General features: G+C 38.1%; 1 protein-coding gene across 1 annotated transcript; it reads right to left on the bottom strand.

The window, feature by feature from the left end:
- Positions 1-12,145: 12,145 nt before the first annotated feature.
- LOC147894358 (uncharacterized) lies at positions 12,146-12,916 on the bottom strand. Its single transcript, XM_087385290.1, has one exon. The coding sequence runs from the start codon at positions 12,914-12,916 to the stop codon at positions 12,146-12,148; it is 771 nt and encodes a 256-aa protein (XP_087241416.1).
- Between the last annotated feature and the right edge of the window lie 9,398 nt (positions 12,917-22,314).

Raw genomic sequence — 22,314 nt, 5'->3', positions numbered from 1 at the left:
CACGAATGTACATGCCTTCCACACAAACACATGCATGAACGTATGGGTGTATGCATGCACAAGCCTATGTGTAGCCGCACATGTGCATATGCATGTGTGCACGTGCACACACATGTGCACACATGCACACACATGCAAATGCATGTGTACACCACACTACAAAAATTCAGAGCTAATTTTGGGTCCCCGAGAGAAATTGCTATATATATATATATATATATATATATATTATCTTCAAAAATAAATTATATCAAAAAGCAAACTGACAAGGTAGGCGTTCTAAGTAGACGTGCCACTTAACTTCTTCAAAAGTTTGGTCTAGAATTTGATGTTTTTGACATCTCTGGCACGTCCAAAGAAAAACAACTTTTGAAATGTTGAGAGTGGACACACGGAGGCTCGAAAAAGGAAAAAAAAGGCCTGAAAAAAATTGTATAGTAACACGCGATATGGCCAGGTGGACAGTGGGCTCGGGAAAAAACGTACAGCAAAACACAATTTGGCAAGGTGGACAAAAATGCTAGATGCACTAGATGCCAAAAAGGGCACCTAGCATTTTTGAGCCTCTGGGTGTCCATTCTTAGCATTTCAAAAGTCATTCTAGGGGTTTTGGTTGCTCCTGACAAGGCAACCATGTCAGAAACATCAAATTCACGACCATAAAATCACATACATCAAATATAATAAATGAAGTAGATATCTCGATTTCCCCCCCTTTTTCCTCATTTTGTGATCTTTTCCTATGTTACATAGGCCCTCCTCTGATTGGTGGAGGGCTATTTTTCTTTTGGGCTAAAAGGCCCCAAAACAAGCTCTGAATTTTCCTAATGCGTGCATGCATGCATGTGCATTTATGTTCATGAATGCACCTGCATACACAAAAATAGATGAACCATTTAAGACATCATTCTATGAGTACTTTCATAACTAAATATTTTTCTAATATTCGGTTGATATTATGCTTCGGATGTTTGCAAAAATTGGTTTAAGTTTAAACTTGGTAATATCATCCCTTAATTCAACCCCTTTTCATTTATATGTGGTAAGACTTAGTAGAGAGTCACATTAGACACTTAGAAAGACATACATGCAGAAAAAGTATACTAATGCATGGCACTTATGACTTGGTGTGATTGTACTACTATCCTAGGTGAAGTTGTGATCCAGCTACTAAGTTACCAAAAATGCTAGATGCCCTTTTTGTTAAGCCTCTCTACACTATCTTAGAAGCTAGGAATTATGAAAGCATTGACTTTCAATTACTTGGTTTGAACACATTTTATGATTAACTAGGAACACACTAAGACTTGTTGTAAGTGCTTTGGAAAACACATGATCATGATCCTAGAAGTCCTCTAGAAGAATCAAAGGCATATGAGCCATTCTAATCTCTTCTAATTTAGCATTTTGGTAGTTATAGATGACAAAAATTATTGTACATTGAAGATCATAGTTTTAAAATATACTAGTAAACTTGGAAGATTTGGCAAGCTTAGCAACACAATATGATTGAAACACTACAAGATTTGTATGTATGGCACGTGCTTAACTTTATTGCTTTAGAAAAAGCACCAACTTGGCTCACATGCCACTCATAACAAATTGAATAATACTTTTATTGGCTACCTTGGACCCCCTTAGAGTTTGATTTCTTGAAGGCTTCCCTTAGCCATTCCAAGGAACATACATTGGGGAGGATTCCCATCGATGGTGGGTATCTCACATGACCTCTTCCAACTCTCTCTTACTTGAATAAATATTATATGTTTGAGCCTTTCAACATGATCTTTGCATTGTACCTGACAAAAGCATTTATGTAATCATGCAAGTGCTCATACAATCTCATTTATTTTTCCTTTCATTTAGCTCTAAACCAATCATTTTTTCACTATCTCTGCACTATGTTTCCCTTACAGCTCTCCACTAGACATTCGCTCATCTCTTTTTCCGCATCGTGATGGGGCCCAAAATCAAATGTTCCAAGATAGTAGTAGTTGATAAATTAAACCAACCATCATTTTTCCATCAATCCTTTAGGGCATCTTATGTAATAGAGAAACCCTTTATCAAAACCAACCATCATTTTTCCATCAGTCCTTTAGGGCATCTTATGTAATAGAGAAACGCTTTAATCACTTTCATGAATCTAATAGACATGCTATCTAATAAAAAAGCCCTTTTACTACTTTCACAAATACCTTACAACATCATTCATCTACTAGATGCCACTCCTACAAGGGGCATGTTAATATATAGGACATGCTATCTAATAGACAAGCCCTTTTATTACTTTCATGAATCCCTTAAAAAAGCATCCATCTGCTCATGACACCACAAGGGGCACCTTAATTTCAATCACAAGATAACTCAACATATGTTCTTGTATATTGAGCGATTTTGTGGGAAATTCTTTCTCCCACGAGGCATGAAAGCTAGACCCTTATTAGTGTTAGCCTCCACTTAGAGTACTTGTTAAGGCTAATCTTGTTAAAGTATGCATGATAACTGTTTTTCCCCTAACTAATCGAATAAGGAATTCTTGTACAAAGGATAGTTTTTGGTATTTGGGGAAAGAAAATACCTTGCAAGAGCACCTAATGAACAAATGACTTCATGCACACCTTTAATTTGATAGCTCTAGTTGAACAAGGGTAAATAAAGTATGTATATATTCATAGAGTTTGTGATTTTTCTTATAGATTACATACTCTAAAGCCAAGTGCCCAGTTACAAAAGTTGAGATTTCACATAAATAACAATTTGAAATTGGAAAATATTATTCCAAAATCAATTCCTTTACAAAGGAGACAATTTCTATAGTAAGAGGAATGTATTGCCCCATCACCCCTAGCTCTACCTTTAGTATCTCAATCTCAATCACAATCACAATATCAATCTCAATCGCAGCTTTGTTTCAAGTAAAAAATGCCTTATAGTAGTATGAGTAAGGAACCTATGCATTGTTGTGGCATTATATCGATTGAGTGTGTGTGTGTGTGTGTGTACATGTGGATATGTGTATTGTGTGTGTATGTGGCAAGAAGAGCCAATGGCAAGGCATGTATAAATGAAGTCCCTAGTAGTTCCTTGAAAGAGCCTTATGGAGAATGGCAAGGCCTGTATAAATGAATTCCCTAGCAACTCCTTGAAAGAGCCTTACGGAGAATGACAAAGTGATGATAGGGAGGATGCATCTGAGAATCAGCCACAATAGCATCCACCAAGAGGAGGGAGAAGGTGGTGTGTATGAGAATTGGCAAAGAATAGTAGGACCAAATGAGCTAAAGTGAGTAAGCGGTAGCCAATGAGCCAAGAGGGATCCCAAAGGCGATGTCAATCCTCACTATGTGACTACACACCATGCAACAGTTGAGTGAAAGACATGTGCCATATGTAGGCATATGAGTGCTTATGTGTGTGTGTACTACAAAAGTAAGTGAGGCTGATTGCACATGCAATAGTTTAATTGTGTGTGTTAAAATGAATACATTGCCACACAACATGAGATATCAAGGGTATTTCAAAAAAAATGAATTCAAAGGGGTGTGTGTGTGATATGTGTGAAATGATTGTGTGTGTGTGTAAGGCTTACAAAAAGGAAATAAGTGTATGTACCTATGCCTTTTTTTGGATTTCAAACGTTCTATTTTGTTAAGAACTTTGGTATCTACTTTGATGTGTTTTGGTTGAAGTGGTTTGAGGAGGTAAAGCTGTTCTAGGTTTCATATATGTGAAAGAGCTGTGTATGTTAGTCCATGTGTTTTGATCAGGGATGGGTCAAATGCAAGAGAATCCATGGATAGTCCTTGTGAACGATGTATTGTTCTATCGGCAACAGGTTGTATAGGGAATTGATGTCCTGTAATTGAATTGAGGTTGTTTTTCCCTATTTGAAATTCTCTAGTAATGTGTTGTATTGGATTCCATGTTCTTGGAATGCCATTCATGTAAAGATATGAATTGTTGAAGTGAGTTTTCTCACCTATAGTTTTATTGTTAAATAAGATCCAAAGAACATGGGGTTCATTTGTTGTGTTCGAGTGTTTGAATATCCCGTCAGCTCCATTAACTAGTCCGTCTGATATGTCGCGAGTTCATGAGCATATTTTAACTATCATGCCTGGTTTCAAGTGCAGTGTTTTGTGCAACCCTACTGTGCTTTTTGGATTTGAAGGGATTTCTAAGGTTTTGCTACATGTCTTGTGTCTTTTATCAACTGCCTCAAGGTTGTGAGGATTGTCTTCCAGTAAGTTGAATATCTCTTTGTTGTGTATGTCCTTTAAAGCATTAGTGTAGAAGAGGTCAGGAATGTCTTGCTTTGTGGAGGTATTCGTAGGTAGGTATCATTAAGGTATGAGATGTCTTTGATCTGTGTCTTGCCGTTCTGATTCTATTGAGTATGTTCAAGAACTCAATGTTTGTTTGATGCATTGGTGCATTCAGCTCATAAAGCAAGACATTTTCTTTCCAAAAGGATGCCATCATTAGAGATTTGTGTAGTGGGTTGCCATTAGAGGTAGATGCAACACAGAATGGATTGTTGTTCCACCAATGTGAAAAGTTGCTTTCCCAGTGTAAGCTAGAAGGAGTAATTTTGGGGAATCTACATTATTTGTACTCTTGTGAGAGTAATAACGTAAAAGTGCTTGGACAATGGCCATCAAAGTAAATGTCTTTCCTGTTCTAGCATTTTCGGTTAAGAATAGGTAGAATGGGTCACTTGGAGCTATTCTTTTCTTGAGCATGATGTCCTCAAGAATTATTCTTTGCTCATTGTTAAGGGTTCTTATGGTGTTGTAGTAGTCATTGTTAGGCAAAACTTTATATGTTAGCAAAGATCCTGTGATGAATTGATTTATTGTTGATTTTTTGGGTATGTCCAAGCCTATTTCATAAGTGTCTCTCTTTGTGGGGATTAGATGATGTGTTTGTGGAAGAACTATTATTTGATGAGTTTGTGGGGAATTTCAGGATGAGTTTGTTAAATTTAGATGAGTTTGAATCTATTATATTTTTGTTGGCATTGTACATATCGTGCCATGTGGAATCTTCATCTTCAAGAGTTGGTTCCATAATGTGATATGGGTGGAAAAGTAAACATAATTCCCTGTAGTAGTTCTCTGGATCTCTGGATCCTTGAATTCGTTGTAGTTGTTGAATCATATTATTTTTTCTTTCTTTCTTTTTTTTTAGCACGCTTCCTGTCGTTGTGTACTTGCTAGCCTAATATGCCAAGCAAATATTGTGTAGATCTTTTGGTTGTTTCAAGTACTTTGTTATAATGTCATTGAAGAAAATCTTTGTGCTTTCAGGGTCAAGGTTTTGTAGGTGCTCACGTCATTTGAGGAGTAGAGTGCACTTTTCAAGAGGATTTGTATTAATGTATTGGAACTCTCGTGATAAAGTCGAAAGTGTCAATGAAGTGACTGCTTGTTGAGAGCTAATGTGTTGGGTATTAAGGATTGTGTTCCCCACCCTTCTAATACACTCATTTGCCGGTATGTTTGAACCTATGCAGTGTGTTAGTGCCTCCTTGACTACTGTGGTTGTTTCTTTATCTATTTTAGTTATGTAAGAAGTGCAATAGGTAGCAGCTCCATGTGGATTAAGTATGAATTGAACAACTGTGTTTGCACCCCATAAGCTTGACAAAGTGGGGTTGAAGTTATTGATGTAAATGTCTTTTGGTTCTCTTCTCAGGAACAATGTTGGTTGTGTTAAAGTTGATCGAAGTGCCATTATGTACTCTTCCTTAGTCAAATTTATAGCTTCCAAAAAGCCATTGTAGTCTAATGACAATGTGCTGTCTTCGAGGAGAGTGCATTGATGAGTTTCATTTGTACTTTTGTTGGATTCACCTAGCAACGACAGTAAAACCCTAGTGAAGGGCATAGGTTTATGCGAAAATCCAAACCGACATTTTCCCCCCTTTTTGAAACATGTTTTGTGGTGCTTGTGTGTTTGGATTTCTTTTTGTGGTATGATATGTGTCTTGGAGCATCGTAGTTTCATGGCCTACTAAAGAATAGTCTAGGAAATGAAAGTTCTTCACAAAATTTGTCTTTAAAAATGCTTAATGGAGAGAAACCTTCAGATGGCACAATCATAGTAGTTTGACCTTCGAAGCCCACCACTTGTTGGCTTGTGTAAATTCCATGAATGAGAGTATCAGCCATGACTTCATTGTCTGTAGGTTCTGGCATGCAATTGTTGTTCTTTTCTTGTTCTCTGTCTTGTAGTTGGATAAGTTTGATATGGTCTTCCCAAAGATGGTTTATATGAATGTTGTTATCTTGATATAGGGGAGTCGCTAACAACTCTTTCAATGCAAGCATTATAAAAGTGGGTCATACAATTCTACTCATATAGTTGTGTTTGAATGTGAGCTTGCACTTCAATGCTACTCCAACAATATCATTTTCAGTTAAAAATCTCGACAAGATTCATTGAGCCCGGTCTACGTCAGCAAATACATTGACAACACTTCCATGTAGTCCATATTGACCCTCATATGTTAGCTCCCTAATTTGAGTAAACGGTATTTGAATAGCCACCAAGCGTGCTTCAATGTCATTGAGATTGCTTGTGTATTTTGGTTTTTGATTCATTTGCATGTTCTTTGAAGATAGTGAAGGAGTTTTTCCATTCTTCACGTCTTTATAGCAAAGCAAACACAAGACTTTAGTTGTTGATTGGTTTGTTGCTACATTTATTCCATTTGCTTGAAGAAATACTGCCATGTATGTCTTAAGCTTTTTTGTCTTTGATCAAAATTTCAATGAACCATAACACAAAGTTATTGTGAAATGTCGATGTTTCCATTGGTGGATTGGATGTTGTAGGAATTTGAATAGAGCCCATAATAGTTTTGCACAACTTGTAGATTTTGTTCACAATTGCTTTGGTGCAATGCTGAAACTTTGGGGAAGAGATTAAAAAGATAGACGATATGTCTTTAGCGGGTAGGTTTGGATGTTCTCTCACAAGTTCTTGTAGAAGTGAATGATCTTGTGTACACCATACTTTGTAAGTACATTTACCTGGTAAGTGTATCAATGGGTAGATTGTGCATGTATTGTTTGATTCATTCGACAACAAAGTGTATTTGTCATTGTTCTTGTTATTGCCTATTGTTTTTTGTGTGGAAAGTTTTAACCCATCATAACACATAAAAGCAAAAGTTTTCTATTTATAGAATGAACCCCTTGAAGGATGCCAATGCACGAGATGCTACAGAATTAATAGCAAAGTTATTAACACTTTCAATTGTTAAGTTGGAACCTTTGTTTATTGAAGAGAACATGTGCCATGGACTGTTAGAAGTGTTTGACGTGGACATGATGTATGGCTTTCAACAATTGGTCATATGTAAGAGTTGGGAAAAAATTTAAAAGGCACATGAGAACATTTGTGTTCATTGAGTTGGAAAGAAGGAAGTTTGAATCCTCAGCTAATTGTTTTTGTTGAAGAAGTTGTTTAATGTCCATGTTTGCCTTTGAGAATATTTTATATTTGGGAATTAAATAGAATTCGAAGTAGTAGAAGCACAAGTAAAACCAAAACTATATTGCATTAGTGATAGCATGCAACATACATCTCATTAAGAGAGGAAATACAAATAATGCATTTGACTCAAATGCAATAATAAACCCGGAGCTATTAACTATAAAGCTCCCACTCGGTTTACAAGTCCTTAGCTTGCTTCCAGCCATCATCAAATCTTCTTCATACAATTGGAGGAAGGGGAAAGGCAAACAAAGGGCAGTGTCCACATACGGGCCTCTAATGTGAACCGGCACTTGCTCACCTCCACGCTGCACAATATCTCCAGTAAGAGAAGGAGCTTGTGAAATAGTTTGGAGACTTATGCAAGAGAAGCAATAAGGATGGAGGGAGTCTCTGCTAACACGAACACCTCCACATGCTTCCCAAACATGTTCCATCAAGTCAACGTTGATATTTGTAAAATGTAGAATGCCAAACACCCACAATCAAGGAAAACCTTCTAGATAAGCATTTGCTAGCAAATGAAGACATTAACATTCAAAATGAGGCAATATACCTTTGTCCCATAGCCTTAGCATGAAACTTGGCTGACAAAAGCTTGCTTCAAGTAGTCCTTCATTGGGCCGTCAGGGATCTCACCTAATATAGTAAAGTCAAACACACAAATGGTACCCTTTGCTTTCAAAAATGATACATTATTCAAGACATATATCACCAAACCTTCTTCATTGAACTCTTGTATAAGTTGAGTAAGAGTAGCTTTCCTCTCGTTGACAAATGATAGCTACAATAAACAAAATGAGATTATTTATTCATTGGAGTGCCATTTTTGACATTCCGCTCGCTTTGCAAGAACCTGTTCGGGCATACAATCTCATGAAATTGGGAATCAGATACATACATGAAGTGATAGATGATCAGGGATATGTCTTATCCTTTCCTTAGGCCACTGCCTGCTATGCATTAGGAATGCATCATAGGTCTATATGGAAGAAAATTGCTGATTTATTACATCCTTTTCTACCTGTTCCTCCTGTGGCTGACACAGACATGCTTATGGATTGGCAATTGCAACCCTCTGCTACATGCACTCATCCTGTTCCTCTTCCTACCTTAACCTCCATCAAAGCCTATAGGCTTCTTCAACTTGCTCCATGGATTCAACAATATGCTAATTCTTTATGGCATATAAGGAAACCCCTCTCATGGTGGCAGAAGAATCTCAGGATGTTATGGAAGAGTAAAATGCCATTGAAACAAAGACTTTTTCTTTGGAGATGTATGACTGGTACATTGTCAGTGGGGGTCACACTTGCGAAACGTCGCATTGCACCATCCACATGTCTAAGATGTCAGGCTCCTTCAAAGACTGTTATTCATTTGTTTTGGCACTGCCCGTGTACTAAGATCTCCTCAGCAGAATTTCAGATTATCTTCGGATCCGTTTCCCAAGTCACACATTTGAGAAACTTTTTCTGTCTCTTTGGCAGATTTATGAAGTCTTTGTCTCAATACTCATTATTTCTCTCTTGGATGCAATATTGGGCTCTTTGGACAATCTGGAGTGAGCATAATTTGGCATACCTAGGTCGGTAGATTCAAAAGTCATATGAATCTTTTCGAGCATCATTGCGACAATCCTTGTATGATGCCTGCCATGAGGGTGATATGGATGCTTCTTGCATAGAGCTTTTCTTTTTATGTTTTTGATCTTTGGGATACTCTCCATTTTGGAGACATCCCATCTTGTAAATTTATGATCATATAAATATATGCATTGGATATTACCAAAAAAAAAAAGTGTATATGTGTGAAGTTTATATGCATGTGTAGTTTGTGGTGTGTGCATGTGTATATGTGGACCATTGCTAGTCCAAGAGGCCAAGGCTGATCATCATGTGGCATAATCATGTTGCAATGTCTCGGGTGATTGTGGTAGGTATTTCTATTGGTAGCTATTTATAATGTCGACCCTAGACTATCACTCTTATTGATAGCAAAAATTATTGTGGCATATGGATTTTAGTGATGATCAGTGGATCCTCTTGATGGACCACCATGTCTTGATTGTGGTGTCTACAAGTTCTCACTATTCATATGAGTATTGAATAGACTATCTGTGCTCATGGATTTGTCCATGGGCGGTCCCTAGAGGTGATGACCTCACCCCTCATGTAAGGTTCAAATGGGGCCTTCTAGTAAGGCCAAATACGTGTGTGGAAAGATGCTTACTATGAAGAAGGCTTTCATTCATTGGCATGTGGCTTGCTCCAAAAGTAATTTTGGGGGTTTTGGCTTGCTCCAGATACAATGGCGATGCCGAAAGCACTAAATTCTGCTCCAAAATAGTAGAAAGCCATTTGGGTCCTTGGGCATGGAATTTATGACACACTGAAAAACACTTGAGCGAGAACTTCACAATGTCACTTTATCTTTTTCACAATATGTCATAGCATTTAAAACACACTAAAAAATAAGAGCGAGAACTTGATAAGGTTAGTGTGTCAGAATTCTCTAGAGACACAAAGTCGATTTTTCTAAAAAAGGAAAAGCATTTCCAATGCATGGCCTCTCTCTCATCTATTCCTAAAATGCCCCAAAATGAGCTCCATATTTTCCTAATGTGATTAGACATTTGTGTTAACTTGGAACTAAAGTGTATCAAGATACTTTTTCTACTAATGCTTCAAAAGCATGAATGGGATGTGGCCTTTTTATTTCAACACTTTAATATAAAGTAGAAAAGGATGGGTTAAACCATTCAATCTACTTGTAAAATGAATCATCAAAATTACTAAGAATCTTGTGATACCAAGAGAGGGGTCTTTGAGACTTCAACTAGGCCCTTGATGTCTAAAGGGCATATGTTACTTTGAGACACATTAACCATAAGTGTTATTGTTCTACTTGGTGGTTTCCATTAACTTTGTGTAAGTAAAAGACATCATAATATAGTATAAAGAATTCAATGATCTCCTTGGTTCTTCTGTAACTACACAAGGGTCTTGTAGCATTCGAGATGACCTTGGTTATTTTTTATCGAGCTCATCAATTTGAATAGTGTCCGTATTAAAGAAGCTCACCACACTATATAATCATATTAACCCTCCATTGTAACTATTTTGTAATTTAATTTTAGTGCAACTAGGGGAATGCTTGACCAATCTTGGAAGGCACTTAATAACATTGCAAAAGTAAGATGAAAAGTGGGAAGGAATGATGATGAAAATGGATCAGGTTGGGAATAAGGAGGTGATTGAGCTGTTGTTGGTGCAAATAAAAGTGATGATGCTTCAAAGTGAACACTAGATCAAGAACCTCAAATGTGCCTAAAACATTGCACATGATGAGACATTTGTATTAACTTGGAGCTAAGATACTATTTTCTACTAATGCATCAAAAGTACAAATAGGATGTGATCTTTCATTTCAATGCTCTAATATCATTGAAAAATGATGCGTTTCATCCAATCTACTTGTCAAATAAATAATCAAAGCTATTAAGAACCTTGTAACACCATGAGAGGGAGCTTGATACTTCAACAATGCCCTTGATGTCTAAAAACCATATGTCACCATTTGTCATAAGTGTAAGTGGTCTTCTTAGTTGTTTTCATTAACTTGTTTAAGTAAAAGACACCATATATAGTATAAAGGAATTCAATAACCTCCTTAGTTCTTGCATAGTTGCACAAGTGTAAGGCTCTAGTAGTATGGCTTTTGTACCCTTTCCTCAAGTTGAGGTTCAAGATGACAGGTTGATTATTTTGTGAGCTCATCAATTTGAATAGTGCCCATATTAAAGAAGTTCACCACAGCCTATAATTATACTAAGGTTCCCTCTATTGCAACTAATTTGAAAACCTTTAATGCTAGGGGAATTAATAGTGGAAGGCAGCTAGTAACAATGCAAAATTAAGATGAAAAGAGGGAAGGAATGATGAGGAGAAGGGAAAAGGTTTGGAACATGGAGGTGATTGAGTAGTTAGTGGTGCAAAGAAAAGTAATTGTATCAAAATGGTAACTAAAGATTGAATGGTGGGAGACATAATGAAATTGTTGTAGGTTGCAATTTAAGCGTTGGACTTACATAGCAATTTAACAAAGCCATAGATCTATGGTCTCGCCCATGCAACGAAATGATTGAAGGATATAAAAGACTAATCAAAGTTTTCCCCTGATGAACCAAATGGGTATATGGACTCTCTCTAAATGCACTTTACTTTAGAGTACACTGAGCATGTGACTTCCATAGCAATTTAAGCATTGGACTTACATAGCAATTTAACAAAGCCATAGATCTATGGTCTGGGCCATGGAACAAAATGATTGTAGGATATAAAGAGTGATCAAAGTTTTCCCCTCATGAACCAAATGTGTATATGGACTCTCTCTAAATGCACTTTACTTTGGAGAAGCACGCTGAGTATGTGACTTCCTAAATTAATTTTGTGTAAAGCTATGGCTCTTTTGCAAAGAACCTGGATCGCTCATATTCACTTCGTGCGAGGGTATAGTATCTCCTTGATCTTGCATCTCGTACTTGGCCTTTACAAAATAATCCACATCTTTCTTGAATGAGAACTCTACTTGACTTAAGTAAGAACCCATATCTTTTTGTAGTGAAGAATTTTGGCAGTTACTCCATATCTTTCTGTAGTGAGAATTGTGGCGAGTCCTGCAATTGCCAATTCTTATAACTCTCCCAAAGATCTTCCACACTCCTACCAAGCAAATCTTTGATAATGCATTCACTCCACCCAGTAGCCAATTTGGCATTCAGGCTTGATACAAACCCTGCCTTGTTAGCCTCACAATATTGCAGAAAACGCCCAGTTGCACCCTGCATCTCATCCCATGTCGTCCACCCTTGATCGGCTTTGTCTATCTTGGTAGCATTCCCAGCTAACCCAGCAGACATCCTTAGGAAATCTGCCATGGCGTTTAACAGGCCCATTGGAGCTCTGCCTTTTCCATCCCATATCCAGACGTGCCCCATTGCATGGTAGATCAGACGTTCCATCTCTGACACTGCGTCGCCTCGGAAATTTTCAATATGACTGCTGCTGATATGAATGTTGTTCTGAATTGTGACCGCGGGCCGGCTCATCTTTTCCTCCATCGACAGGACCACCGTCTTCACAATTCTTCTGGGAATTTCGGGGCTTGTGTAGAGCTGACGCTCTACAAATCGGGCTGCATTTTGTACCAGTTGCAATGCTCGCTCTTCGCCTATTTCCATAACCCACCTCTGTCCCGGGCTTCTCGGTACGTTGTTGCCGTTTTTCTGCAGTCGAACCCTTAGCTTTTGAGCGTCAGTTGCAAAATTAGCCCATGCAATCATGGACATGATGGAAACGAAGACTAAAACACGGGCGAATGTGCGGATAATGCCTATCGGCTTGGTCATGGGCTCGGTCTCATGCCGAGGTTGTCTTTCACTCTTCATTTCAAAGGTTCTCAGCTTCTACCGATATTCTCTCTCACCTTCAAAGAGCACACAGCCAAATGTTCCCACCTTCTGCCCGATGTACGACAAACGAGTGCCTGCAATCGTTTGGGGTGTTTCTCAAGCTTCTTCAGACAGCCAAATGTTCTAAGCTTGAGCAGAGTGGGATGTGACACTGAGGGAACAACTGGGGGTGGATGAGAGGAGGGGAGGGGAAGAGTTGATGGGATGAAGTGAAGCCAGTTAGCCGCACAGAAGAGGCCAGGAAGGCGAGGTGCATCTTTCAATGAGGCTATATGAGTCAAACTGGGTGACAAAACTCGTGGAGATGTTCATGTGCATGGGCATGTGAAAGCAAGACTCAGTCAGTTAGCCAGCTCTTCAAATCAGCTCTTCAAATCAGATCAGACTGACCCTCATTCATTGGATGATTGGTTTCTGTCTGCCCATATCTTACAAGTACTAAGGACTCATGTCGGACGACTTGCCTTTCCACATATTACCTACTTGTTTGTAACCCACTTAGGATTAGCTTCGAAAGGACATAGCAAGGGAGATCATGCACCACATGAGATTCTCCTTGTGTTGAGGAGATTCATCTTGTTGCCTATGAGTATCATTCCCCGAAGCTTATGTCATGGGTATCCAACTTCAATTTCTTATGAGTATCCTTAAGCTTATCCCTCTCCTTTACTTCAACAATTTTATTTTCCACAAGTAATTGATATCCTTTAATTGATATCCTTCCCATGACATAAGCTTATGTCATTGGTATCATTCCCATGACATAAGCTTATCTCTCTCCCTTTACTTAGACAATTTTAATTCCATCCCACAAATAGGCCCACTCAATTGAAGAGACTTAAAACCTTATTAATTAGTAGGAAAAAGGGAGGAGTAGCTACTCAAGAGGGGGGGGAAATGGCAATAAGTTGGAGCCGTGTCCACAACCATGTGGACAACATTGCAGCTAATGTGCCATCATTACTAACCTTATCTTGCATGTATAGGATGGGCCTTTAATCATGAGGTCAGCAGTTATAAAATATCTAGACTGAGGTTTCTATGCAAGCACACCCATAGAGCTAATACACATGCCACATATTTATAGGATGGGCCTTTCATGAGGTCAGCAGTTACAAAGTATCTACAATGCGGTTTCTATGCAAGCACACCCATAGAGCTAATGCACATGCCACATATTTACAATTAAAGACAATTATGCACTATGGAATCGTTCTCTCTCTCTCTCTCTCTCTCTCTCTCAATCAACTTGTTACAAACTAGAGGAGCTATGCCCCTTGGGAGACCCCATGATGAGTATTAAGGCCCTATGGCCACCCTGAGGGTCTATTAAAAGGAGGCAAATGGTAGCAGTGCATGCACCCATGGTGGTGAGCAAGATAGAGAAAATGGATAACCCTACATAAGTAGTAAAACAAGGCGTCACCCCACTACTTATGTAATAGTAGGATGGGAGCATGGAAGAATCAGAATATATGACATAGGTGGCATAACTCAAGTATGGCATCTACAACTAGACGACCATAGTGCCTTACCAACAACCACACCTTGTCATCCCTTCTCTAGACAACGTATATATTTCCATAGGATGACCTACAACTATGCTTGCATCATTCAATCTCCATCCATTAAGCCCTAGCTAAATTTCTTGCCATTTTGTATTTGAATGTGAAATGGATACATTTCTTGCATTTTCATATGGATTCAATGTGAAATGGATGAATATCACCTTTAGTTTAAAATCAAATCATGAGAAAAAGACATCCATTCAATGCAAGTAGAGGGAATCACAATGAAAGTTATGCTCCCACGACCCTATTTCTTACATTTTCCTTTGTATTGAATGTGAACATTAATGAGGGTCTAACTTAAAGTGGAATGCAAAAGGAGACTTCCAATAATATGCTAGTAGTTCATGCCAATGCATTATTTGTTCATGTCATGTATGTTGTGCATACATGCATTTCCAATTTGTCTTCAGGATTTTGGACAATCTCACACTCTCTACCGCACTACTTGAAAAGGAATCCTTAGACTTTTCTTATAAAGAAAAAGCTATCTTGGAGATGAAAGAACACTGACATGTGAAGTGTGAAAGGCATATGCTAGGTCATCTCAATAAGAATAAAGGCTTTTGTATGCAAAGTTTTGATGCAACTTGCCTCAAAGTATTTTTGAAATGTCGTGTGAATAAAATTGATATCCCCATTATTATGGATTTGTTGCTATATCCAATCGACATAGTTTGTACTATAATAGTTTCTATATGCACAATAGATGGGTATATATTACAATACATATACTTCATGAGTTTGCTCACTTTTTAAATAATTATACTTAGGTTTCATATTAGGGAATTAAACATAAAACCTTTGCTTAGACATGCATCCTAGCTTTCTTGTTATAAAAATTAATACTTTTCAATAAGGTAAAAATATTTCTTATATTTATATGAATGAACCCATGTCATAGGTTTATACATATATTTGGGTTTCATCCCTTGGGCATGCGTTCCTATTTATGGACTTGGAAGCTCTTAATTCACCTTGGTCATGATCCAAGCTCCATCACATTGAAAAATTTCTTTGATCAACTCTGAGCTTTCTAGTAGACCTTTTGTCTCTCCAACACTTTGATCCTTTGGTCCATGCAAGTCCCTTTCTCATTTCAGCCACCTCAAAATGCAGGCCCTCTTCATGGATTCTGGTTTTCCACATTTGGGTTCAAACTTGTCCTATGTCTCAAACAATCGATATTGTCAGCTTCATCATCGTGTAGGCCCTTCTTGCCATGCAGTGGTAGTCTTCATCAATCTTCTATGTCAATATCTAACAAATATACCTCTTGAATTCGTTTGAGAATAACTTTTATTGTGAACCATTAATTTGGCATTTTGTTGCTTGAGCTCCCAAACACTTTTTTTATGGTCCTCTCAATTGCATATACTTCCTAGAGAATCTCCATTTGCTCCTTAAAGGTGTAGGGCCAATCATCCTAATGTGAATCCTCATCATCCTCTTCATGTTCCTCCTCCTATGAGGAGTCTTGGGGAGGTACTCTTGTATATAGTCTAGGCAGGAAGGGATACTAAAGTGAAATCAATATCTCTATGGGAAGTATAGAGACTGCTAATAGAGTCTTGGATGTTGTGATGGAGGCTGTGGAGGTGGAGACATAGAAGGAAAAGTAATATCTTCTTGCTTGAATCTACGAGGGAAGCTCATATCTTGCTTGGAATGGTGGCAAAGAAGGGGTGGTCCTTTTCAACACTACCAAAGGCTTTGAAGATGTCTCGGAAGTAAAGGATCTTCTTTGAATCAACCAGTGTGATCCGAGCCTCATAATCATTTAAGGTTGATGATTTTTGTCACTCTACTTGAATCTAGAGCTCCCATCTATATAGAATGGTTTGGCACCAATTGTTTGTCTTGCTTTATAACTCTCTTGTCAGGCCACCTTATCCTTATAACTCTCTAAGGAGTTTGGCTATAGTAGATACCAATTCTCTAGGAGGTTATCCTCGGACTGCTTAAGAGCAAACACCCATTGCCTCTCAAGACTAAGGATACCAAAGAGGGTTGATGGTTTCTAGATAATTTAGTATTGCCACTAGAATGAAGTTCATCCCAATTCTTTATCCTTTCGGTTTGCACAACTTCAAGTCTGTGACGTATTTTGTTGCAATTAGAGTGTGAAACTTGATAATTGTATGACCTTGTCAATCTACTGTAGATGCAACCTAAATTATTTTGAAGATCACATAGGATTAGAATAATGAAATCAATAGGGCCTTGATGAAAGCATTCATGATTGAAGCTGATTAAGTTTCCATCCTCCATCTTGTTGAACCATACCTCCTATATCATCAATATCGGGTACTAGCTACATGTATTTGATTAAGAGTTGATCCAAAAACTTGTATGATGTTCCATCAAATGCATTCATTGCAATCCCTTGTTTTGTTATCCCATGCACACTTGTGATAAAAATACCATTGACGAGAGAGAAATCTTTGGTGGCATTGAGGTAGAACCTTTTGGATTTGCAAATGCAGGCCATAAGGACTAGCGGGTAATCAAACTTCATTAGCAAGCTGATGTTCAACCCTCGTAGTAGCTCTCCTTTGACATTGTCAAGTGAGGGAAAGCAGTAAGAGGTATTCCTTTGTGAAAATTGATGGCACGACAAATTGCTTGCAATGATAGAAACTTTTAAAGGCAAGGAAGCTGATGAAATTTTGGCAGACTTTTGTTAGCAAGAAAAACGGGTCTTACCCTTGATGTTTTCTTAGCATATCTCACATTCAAAGCATTAATCACCATGATTAGGGATTAAGCTAGCCATTGCTTTTACACACTATGGATCATGACTCCATAGACTAATGATTTAGTTGACCATTGCTTTTCCTCACTATGCATCATAAACCTTGATAGCTAATAGAGTCTCACCACTCAAACATGCATGTAATATTGACAACGTTTATGAAAGAGAAAGATGTGCAATCGATCTCAGAACATCAGAGCCAAAATATCATGCAAAATGACCTTTATATTGAGAAAATTGAGGGGACAACTTCGACTCACAAACACCTCACCACTACTGTGGATTTTTAGTGTTTTACAAGACAAACAACTAGATAGAGCAGCTGCATCTATCAGGCACAAAGCCCTTGACTAGTAACTCAAAAACATGAAGCTAGGCTATGTCTTATTAACTATGTACTAACCGACTCTCATCTAAGAGCTGCCCATGAGTAGGTCGGCACCGAGAGAGAGAAATACGAGCATGCCCATTCTCATAAGTAGGAGCCAGAAGGCTCTTAGGGTCACCATGCAACTCAAGCCACCAAGTGTCCACCATGTTGTCTTAGAGTTGCATGAGCCAATGGGAGGTGACCCTCTAGTACCACCTTTGCACGAGACTAATATTGATGTCCCCATTAGGGTGAATTCTAACAATCCCTCCCTCAGCTGAAATGGGGATAGGACTCATGCTCACACAGAACATTTGAAAACCAAAAAACTAAAATCATGCTCGCAAAGAGCTTCTATAACCAATGCTCACAAAGAGCTTGACAAATTGAAACTAGCTGACAAAGAGCACCCAAAAGGAGCGTTCACAAAGAACCATCAGTGACTTACAATCTTCTCACAAAGGGCTCAAGAATTGGCAAAAAGAATCATTGCCCTCCCACAACTCAAAAAGCCAGACTTGATTTTTTGTGAAATTAGCTTCTACTAGCATAGTTATTTCGTTCTCTCCTTCCACCATCATAGCCTTCTCTTTTTCTTTATCTGGTTTCGTGATATCATCATGCTTTTTGCTATAGCAATACTTCTCAATATGACCATCTCTTCCGCAATACGAACACTTGCGTGTATCACGTCCTTTCTTTTTGTTGGAAACTGCATAAGCTCTTATATCATAGATAAGTGAATTTGATCTTTTCTCCTCATTGAGAAGCAAACCTAGGCAATCTAGAAAATCCATAGTGTCATCTAGGCATAATATCTTTATAGTATCATCGAATTGCTCCACTGGCAGACTCTTTAGTAGGATTGCCTTCTTGTCTTCATCTTCGACTTTAGCTCCCAACTCGTTGAGTTGACGCAATAAAGCTTGCATGAGATTAAGGAAGACTCTAAGAGACTCAGTTTCCTCCATCCGTAGATCAAACAGACCTTGTTTTAGGTTTGCCTTTGAGTGCTTCATACGTACTCCGAACAGGGATTCCAAGATTTGCCAATTCTCTGCTGCTGTCAACTTTACATCAAGGTGGTGGAAATATTCGTGCCCCAGAGCTCTGCCCATATATCCGATGGCCTTCTCATTCTTTGTCTCCCACAGTGGAATTCGTTCAGCATCATGCGATCGTTTATTCGGCCTTTTATCTGTCCCAGCAACAATGCTCTAAAGGCCTTTCTGCATGAACAATAATCGGGTTGCCAACTGCCATGAAGGAAAGTTCTTTCCATTGAACGTAACAAGTACCCCACCAGTCTTCTCATTCTTAAGCGAATCCATAACTATTGATTCAAAATTTTGAGAAAGCACACCTCTGCTAATAGAATCAATGGAGAACGTCTTCTAGTTGAACTTCGCTTGCTCCTTGGTCTCCTCAGCTCCCTAGGCACAACTGGTAATGGTCGAGCTCTTGATTGACTGTGCAGAATTCTTTTGGACATGGACGCTCAACTTTATCCTCCTGATCTCCTCTCAATGCTGCTTTGATACCACTTATAGCTAATAGAGTCTCACCATTCAAATATGCATGCAATATTGACAACGTTTATGAAAGAGAAAGATGTGCAATAGATCTCAAAACATCAAAGCCAAAATATCACGCAAAATGACCTCTATATTGAGAAATTGAAGGGACAACTTCAACTCACAATCACCTCACCACTATTGTGGATTTTCGGTGTTTTACAAGACAAACAATTTGATAGAGTAGTTGCATCTATTAGGCACAAATCCCTCGACTACTAACTCAAAAACATGAAGCTAGGCTACGTCTTATTAACTGTGTACTAACCGACTCTCTTCTTAGAGCTGCCCAAGAGCAAGTTGGCACCGAGAGAGAGAAAGACGAGCTCAAGATGAGCATGCCCATTTGCATAAGTAGGAGCCAGAAGGCTTTTAGAGTCACCATGCAGCTCAAGCCGCCAAGTGTCCACCACGTAGTCTTAGAGTTGCATGAGCCAATGGGAGGCAACCCTCCAGCACCACCTTTGCATGAGACTAATATTGATGTCCCCATTAGGGTGAATTCTAACAATCCCCTTCATAGAGGTGAGAAAATGTTACAATGCCTCTTTGTGATTCATGGGGAAATCCAACATAAGATACATTTCTACAGAGGTATCATCATTATACTTACCAAATGTCTTGCTTTGATTCCTAACATTAGTAATTCAAACCCATGTTTTCAAACCATTGAGGGCCTAACAATTGTCATTTAATAATTTTGTGACTCTCTTGATATGGAATCTAGTTTAAAATATGATTTACTCCATTTAACAAATTTTCAACATTTGGTGAATCATGAATATCCAAGCCATCCTGAGCTTTGAACCCTAGACACCTTACTTTTGCTAAAAATTCACACATTCCTCCACCTTTTTCACAATCACCACAGCCACCATTTGGTAATGGTCATGCATCTTTGGTGTCTCTATGGTTGCATTCACAGTTAGTATAACAAATGCATCTAATAGACGCGTCTCTTGAGAGATGAATGCTATAGAAGTGCTATATATTTATTCAAAGTTTCTCTCAATGAGCATTTTGCCTAATATGAATGATAAGGAACTTAAGACTCAAAAAGTATGTGAGTTGGTAGGTGCATCATGAGTGCTCCTCTTAGCTTCTGGTATTAAACTAAATCTTGGTTTCCATTGGTCATGGTAAATAATCATGTGGCCTAGATCTAGTGTAACCCAAATTAACTTGGCCTAGTGCCTTGTGAAATCAAACGTAGAGAACCATGACTAGCTGATGCACAAAAAAATTATTTGGATATATATCCTCAAACAATTCTTTCATTCACCTTATTGTACCTTGAATTTCAAAGTAAGTCTTCACGTTTTTCTTAGCCAAACGTAAGATAATGTTTGTATTGAACCAAAGATAAGATGATCTTCCAAATTTGACAAACATTGTCCAAGGTGAGCCTTTTAAAATTATATAACAAGATGGGCCTTATCCCTTAGGCTAAATCATCATAGAAAGCTTGAGATGCCAAGATACTCACCATTTTATTTTGATCCCATATCACATAAATGAGTTAGATACTAGCTCTAAAGAATTTTTCCTATCATATCTTAAATATCAATTAAGCACTTGATACTCTCATCTGAGGTGTTGAATATACTAACATTAATTGGATTCTACCATAACCTTGAGGCAATTGATTCTAACTCTGATTGTTACCCTTAGTCCAATGATTAGGGGCTCTCCATTTGGTCATATGTGGTTAAAAACGTAGCCCATGAGAATCCTAACATTGTATATACTATGGCTATTTGGAGCGCTATCCCAATCACCCCTTCATTTTTTGGCCCTCTAGATGCTCCATCAAAATGTCATTATTGCCTCACACTATTGAAAATACCAACAATTAGCATAGAGCTTGATCAAACAATCACACCTTTCAATAATTCCTTCCACATGCTCATAGTATTCCATAGTCAAACACACAACTATTGATAGGGCTAATATTGTATATTGATGAGAAATAGAAAGTGGTCTATTTAAACATTTAGCCCTAGGTTCTTCTCCTAGCCTAGCACAACAAGTCTTAATGTTTTTAGCCCTAGGTTCTTCTCCTAGCCTAGCACAACAAGTCTTAATGTTTTTGAAGATTTTACAAGGAGGAAACCATTTTTCTAGGGATTTCATGCCTTGAAGCAAAGAAGAGGACTACATTTTTCTCTCTAAAGACAAAGTCCAAGGATCTCTTATCATGATAATGCTTTTGTTGCTTCCTTTTGGAAACAAAATTCCAATAATCCCATTCCCTATATTTGTCCAATGAGGAAATCTAAAAAACCCATTGTTTAAAGGCTATAGATTTCCTTAAGTTGTGATCCAATGCTAATCATAGTACAAGAATCTTTATCTTATGGATAAAATACAATTTGCACCATACAAGCAAAAAAAAGGTGTATATACCATGCCTTTCTCATACATTAATTTGTATGCCCATATCATCTATGGGACATTCTAGTCCCAAACTTGTCATGTTGCATTGATTGCTTTTGGAAGAGTGGAGCCAAGAAATTTATTGGTATCTCTGCTTGACCATTTGTCTATTGGTTATATGATAACCTTCCATGGACAATGAGGAGCCTCTCAAAAATTACCTCAATTAATTGATTCATGAATTGTGTTCCTTATCTACGACTCTTTCCCTTGGTGCACCAAATTGGGACACAATTTGATCAACAAAAGTTTTGGCATTATAAGTGCATTATTTGTTTTTTTGTTGCAAAAAAATTGTACAGGAAAAGGTTGCCTTTTCAAGATAAAAGGCTGGGCTGGTCTTTACATCCATAGTTACAAGCTTCGCTTTTTAAACCAAAAAAACAACTGCCACTCTATTTCTATGTTTCCAAATATGTAGCAGGACTAATGTTGTTAAAGTTTGAAGTATCTGATCTAATATTTCATTCTGCCCCTATTGCCCAGAAAGGCAAGCTTCCACTTAAACTTGACTGTGATATGCAAATCGTTCAATTTTTTTTGCAATGCAATCCAAAATCCCCACGAGATATGACACTCCCACAGTAGATGCATATGGGTTTCTCTAAAGCTATTACAAAGTCTAGGATAGA

Source organism: Dipteris shenzhenensis, chromosome 14 (assembly GCF_047967505.1).
Source record: "Dipteris shenzhenensis isolate YYH24624 ecotype China chromosome 14, Dip_SZ_1.0, whole genome shotgun sequence".
In the NCBI taxonomy this organism is placed as follows: domain Eukaryota; kingdom Viridiplantae; phylum Streptophyta; class Polypodiopsida; order Gleicheniales; family Dipteridaceae; genus Dipteris; species Dipteris shenzhenensis.
Note: the sequence above shows the minus strand (reverse complement) of the source record. Positions and strands in the feature narration are given on the sequence as shown.